The sequence below is a fragment of the Alnus glutinosa genome, chromosome 5 (genome assembly GCF_958979055.1).
Source record: "Alnus glutinosa chromosome 5, dhAlnGlut1.1, whole genome shotgun sequence".
Classification (NCBI taxonomy): Eukaryota; Viridiplantae; Streptophyta; class Magnoliopsida; order Fagales; family Betulaceae; genus Alnus; species Alnus glutinosa.
In genome coordinates, this window is record NC_084890.1 from 21082397 (window position 1) to 21088156 (window position 5760).

At 39.0% G+C, this 5760-nt stretch overlaps 1 protein-coding gene across 1 annotated transcript; it reads right to left on the minus strand.

The window, feature by feature from the left end:
- Positions 1-2162: 2162 nt before the first annotated feature.
- Positions 2163-5760, minus strand: LOC133868483 (dihydroceramide fatty acyl 2-hydroxylase FAH1). The gene is made up of 7 exons (XM_062305386.1): positions 5594-5760; positions 4762-4832; positions 4357-4449; positions 3998-4194; positions 3713-3818; positions 2849-2995; positions 2163-2530 (listed from the first exon to the last, which is right to left on the minus strand). The coding sequence occupies exons 2-7, from the start codon at positions 4810-4812 to the stop codon at positions 2411-2413; spliced, it is 714 nt and encodes a 237-aa protein (XP_062161370.1). The 5' UTR covers positions 4813-4832; positions 5594-5760; the 3' UTR covers positions 2163-2410.

The window sequence follows — 5760 nt, forward strand, 5'->3', positions numbered from 1 at the left end:
TGGCACAGTGAATAAATTGCTCGTTTTGGCTTTCGGCGGCCAACCTCTCCTGGTTGAAGCGGAGCAGATAACTTCTTAATGACTCTTGAGGGCCCTGCTTGATGGTCATCAGCTGTTGAGCAGGCTTCTTACGGACAATGCCAGCCATGAATTGGGACGCGAACTTTTTAGTGAGGCTTTCAAAGTTCGCGATCGAGCAAGGCGGCAGGGTCCTGAACCATTCCCTGGCTCCCCCTGCCAAAGTAAGGGGAAAAGCTCGACATGCCACCTCATCGGGCGTAGCGTGCAGCGCCACATGCGCACGAAAACTCGCCAAGTGCTCGATGGGGTCTCCCAATCCCGTATACACTGGTATTTCAGGCATTTTGAACTTGCTTGGGAGTTGGCACGACATGATACGTTCAGTAAAAGGGGACACAGCGGTAGAAAATAAACTGTCAGTCAACAAAGCTTTTCCCTTTACTCCCGTTTGAGCAGAACCCATCAAATAATCACACTGCTGCTCTAACTTAGCCAACTTCTCCACCCACTTCTTTTTCACCTTTTCACCCTTCTTCATAAGGTTAGCAAGCTCAACATCACTATCGGCCTCACTCTCATCCCCAACTGCTCCTTCCGGATGTCCGACATCACGCTCGAGGTTCCCGCGGTCGCCCTGCGACATTTCTTCTTGAGCTTCCTGCCGTTCCGTGCGGTCTCGTTCCTGCAATTCCCTCTCGAGTCGTGCTACCTTTTCATTCAGGCGGGCTATCTCTGCCTGGGGGTCATGTGAGGTCCCTGCTTCTTCACGCATATTCTCTTCAGTCATACTTCTTCGAGTTAACTGCGTACTCACCATGGAAGGTGTTAAACACGCTTGTGTTGGCGGGAACACGCGACCACGTCGTTCCCACAGACGGCGCCAAAGTGTTGATGTCAAATTTCGAATGTGACACGTGACAGCTCCTGACTGGTCTCCAGACTCCGAGTTGATTGGAGCGAAAAACCTTGGAACGATTTCCTCCACGCCCAGCAAAACAGAAGGACCGGCAGGGTTTCCGGCCGAGCCCCCTCCGACGGTCAAATTAGTATGGATTCGAAGATTGAGGGTGGAAAATCTTTTAGATCAGAGAACCTGGAGATGTTTTTCTGACTCTTCCCCCTTCTGTTTGTTACTTCTTATATCTTTTTCTTTCTTAGTCCGTACTGCTATTTATTACTCTGAGATGCTCATCTTTTCGTCATTAATTCCCTTCGACGGTCTCAAATGATCATCTCACGCCGCAATTTGTGCCTTTCTGGATGGCGGCGGTTGTCTTTGACCAGCTGGATCACTGCTTTTTATGGAGTGATTTCCCTATTAAAGCCTTCATTTAATGTTTCACTGTTCCTCCTTTCCTCTTCGGACTCTCCCTGTTATAGCCGTTGGGCTCTGCGTTTGTCCGGGGTCACCAAAAGTTTTTTTTTTTTTTTTTTTTATAAATTTCCCTAACAAGCTTCAATCCACTTTACAGCATAATGAGCTCTTTGATTGGCTTGCATTGAACTGTAACTGCTTCCCAGGATGAGAGCAACAAGCCAGATTTAAAATAACATCTCTGATAATCGATTGCATGTGCCAATCTGTGATGATATTTGGCTTGTTAATAGCCAAATTGTGATGAAAGAATCTCCCTCCAATATGAGTTGTCCGGCATTAAGAGTGTGCTTGACATTACAATTTTGTTGACAAAAAGTACACTTTTAAACCAAATCGCAGAAAATAGATTGTTTGAAATTGCGATTTGAAAACACAAATTTTTTACGTTTTCAAATCGCAGGCAATAATGTACTTTTCTTAAATGTACAATTTTAAAAACTAAACTACATTATTAAAAGCATAACTTTAATTTTGTTAAATGTTTAACTGTATTTTTAAAAATCACAATTATCTTTAAATCGAACTTTTATAAATTACAAACCCAAACCCAAACCCAAACGGACTTAGACCATCGGTTTGGGACCAAGTTCTTGTAAATATATTTTTTTTCAAGTGTAGCATTTCTCTTTTCAAAACTTGCACCCAAAAGATTATTTTGCACAACAAATTTGCTAAAATCTAGCTCAAAAAAGATAAGAATAAAATGGTCCGGAAAAACAAAAAAAAAAATTCAAATTAGCGTACCCTTCATGAACAAGCAATCTAGACAAGTAGGAGGCTTTTCCTTGATAAACAAATCTGAGAACACAAATTCCATAATTTTATACGGTACTTTCGCCCCCCAAAATGCTGCAAACCCAGGAAGGTATTACTTGGAGTGACAGTTAATATCAAACAAATAGACAGAAAATGAAAGAATGTTTAGAAAAAAAACAAAAAAAAAACTGTTAAAAACCCCTGAAACTCGCTACTAATAACCAATGGACAGATGCTGCATTGCATTGTAATAAATTATCTACTTTTCCCAGCTGCTTTCGATGGAGGAAGTGTTCCAAACACCTTGTCCCATAATGATGAAGTGATCCCAAAGCCTTTAGTCTGGATCCTGAAATGATGATTCAAATGGTATTTCTGCAAAACACAACCAAACAAAGCCTTATTGATTCAATCATCCGCCCTTCATTAAAAATAAAAAAATAAAAAAATCATATGTACTCTTGAATGGAAGAATTTTCTGATATGTGATTACATAGCCAATTGACCAGTAGGTTTTATAGCGGACCTGCCTTGTTGACAGGGACAGGTTAATGATATCCTTTTTCAAATTCTTAATGATATACCTAGTTGTACAAATAACTTCTTCGTTGATCAAGATATTATGGGTTGTGTAATCAGGACAGGCAAGATATAGACTATGACACATGAGTGGCAGGAGCCTGCTGCTCTTACCTTGAGATTTCGAGACACTTCGATAGATGGTTGACCATGGTGGAGGTAGTAATGGGTGCAATCATACATCACATAACCCAGTAAACCGCCTCCAAACAAAGCAGGAGTAGTTGAAGGGGTGGAAAAAAGCTTGACCATGTTCCAGAACTGGCAGTGATGTAAAGTAACAGTTGGAATCAGTAGACAAGAACTTTATACAATGCCTCAAATATGCAAAACCATGAGGAAAACTAATGAAAACTCCAAATCTCAACTAATCAGATTTCATATATGCACTCCAAAATTAATTAAATATATACAAATCCAGTTATAATATACATTGTGAGGAACAGTACACAAGTTTGCATTGTCATTTCGCATATAAAGGGATTCGCGCAATGAACACAAGTAAATACACATAGCAAGCAATAGTATTTTAATCTAGAACCACCTACAAATTTTATTTTATACCATGATGGTTTTCGTACATATGAACTCCCACATTTTTAGAATCTGGAATCTTCACCCATCTCATGCTCCAGATGGGTATAAAAGAACATGTGCCATCGGTTTAAATACATGCACATGGAATTGGTTAGAATGCCTAATTCTTAAGTCGTACATACCGGTACAGAAATTACATTGAATTGGTCTTGGTTACAATAGAATACGAGTGGAAGACCAACATGATCCAATTCATAACGTCCAGAGCAAGACATGAGAGTACGTACACAGTAGACATGTAAGTTGTTCTTTCTGTTAATCAGAAAGTATTAAGTCAAAGGCTCCAAAACTTGATACATATTCTCTGTTTTCATTTTAATTAGGGAAAAAGCATCAGCTTGAGTTCTTATGAAGAGAGATACAAAGTAAGAATAGACATACCGGTACACAAAGTATAGCTGTTGCAGCAGGTGGGAAAACAAGTCTCAAGCCATCCATTGGATGCTTATGATGGCAGCCATGAAGAAGATAATGAGCGGTGTTTCCCCTAAAGAAAATGCTTAACACAATTAGTACTAGCACATTTTGAATTAAAGCGACTTAAATTTTAGAGGCCAGAAAATTATACAGAATTTCAAATTCAACGAGAATACACATGCATGCGTGTATGTGTGTGTGTGTGTGTGAGAGAGAGAGAGAGAGAGAGAGAGCAATGTAACAACTAACCAGTAGCTCTTCGTTTTGATGTGGAAAAGGAAACGGTGTAATGTGTACTCCATAAGTGTCCACAAAAAAATGCCAAAGACCACCATTAAAGCTATCTGAGGAAGTGTATGGCCCATCTGTATTGACATGGAGATGGACCAGCATACAACTGGCAGCCAAATGACTGGAACTGCCCACCAAACTGTGCGGGTCAAGAACTGTTTCAAGTAGTAGCGAGTCAAATTTGCAGCTGTATACATTCTCAAAAAATGATATGTTAAACTAGTAATTAAATAAGTGCATAATCTATACTGACAACTACATATATGCCTATGATTTAATGGCAGTAAGATCATCATGTGCAAACAACGAGATTGTACCTCCCAAAAATCACTCTCAAAAAATCGCGGGCTTTCCTTGGTGACGATTGGTTCGTGAACCCACTCCTGGTAATCTTGTCCGAGATGGCCAACCTAAGAAACATGTCATGGATTAACAGGCATAACAAAATCATACGCATCGGAAAATTATATGTTTCAAATAAAAGTGTGAATTGATTTATTTATTTATTAGGGGTTCCCTATGTTAGATGGGGTTAGGATAAATTACTATACATAAAAGAGGTGCACTTCTTGCAACATAGATGTAGATTGTTAGCAAGGAAAAGCTTTTTATGTTTCAGAGTGTGTTTTAAGATAACTATGGAAAACCACATCACATCTTCAAAAATTAGATAGCCATGGCAAACCCAAGTAGATGAAAAGAAGAAGCACATGTGATAGTACCTGGAAGACGAGGGCTTTGTCCAGATCGACAGTAAACTCCTGCGCGACCATCTTGGCAGCTTACAATATAGCTGAAAGAAATGAACGTACGAGGTAAGAAACAAACCGAATAATAAAATTAAAGCAGTTTAAAAAAGAAAAAAGAAAAAAAAAAAAGGAGTAATCTTTTCATATCTAAATCTTACTGATTTTATCCCAAGAACTTTTAGAAAAAGGCTTTTTGCATTTCAAACTTTCTAAGAAATCTTTAATTAAATATGCTTAGTCAAATCAAATAATGCTACTTTTATTATGATAGTCAAATTCACCTAGATCTTTTTTTTTTATTCTTCTAATTTTGTTGCCTGAAAAAAGGAGAATCCAAAACGAAGAAGAATATAAATTTAAAGCTTTATCATTTTATTCCCTTCTCTCAAATTTTCTAAGCAACCAAACACAAATTTTTATCTCCGGAATGGAAAACTTTCTTAGTAGCCAAATAAAGACCTAGCAGGAACAACAAGAAAAAGAATAAGAACAAGAAGAAGAAAAAAAAAAAAAAAAAATCAACCCAAAAATTCCCAAGAAAATCACATTTCCCTGATGACTTAATTTGCCAACACAACTGAAAATTCTTCTAGCAAGCAAACAGAGAGAGCCAGCAGAAGCCAGAAAACGCACTCACCATCAAAACCCAAAATGTAATTCAGAAACCCACCCCTAAAAAACAACAGCGTTCCCAAATTTTCCGAAAGACCAGACTTTTCCCGAGAAAATAAAAAAGAACAAAAAATCAAACAAGAAAGCCCAGATCTACAAATTGTACTCAAAAGAGAACGAAGCTAGAACTAACCCGAGAGAACACAATGCGGGTCGGATCCCAATCCAAAAGAGCACCACCAGAACTCAGTCGTGGAGGTCCCCTTTGACTGTAATTGGGTATGAGGAATGGGAGGTGGAGTGGCAAAGGCCTAATGCGAGAGAGAGAGAGAGTGAGAGAGATAGAAATGGACGTTCCGG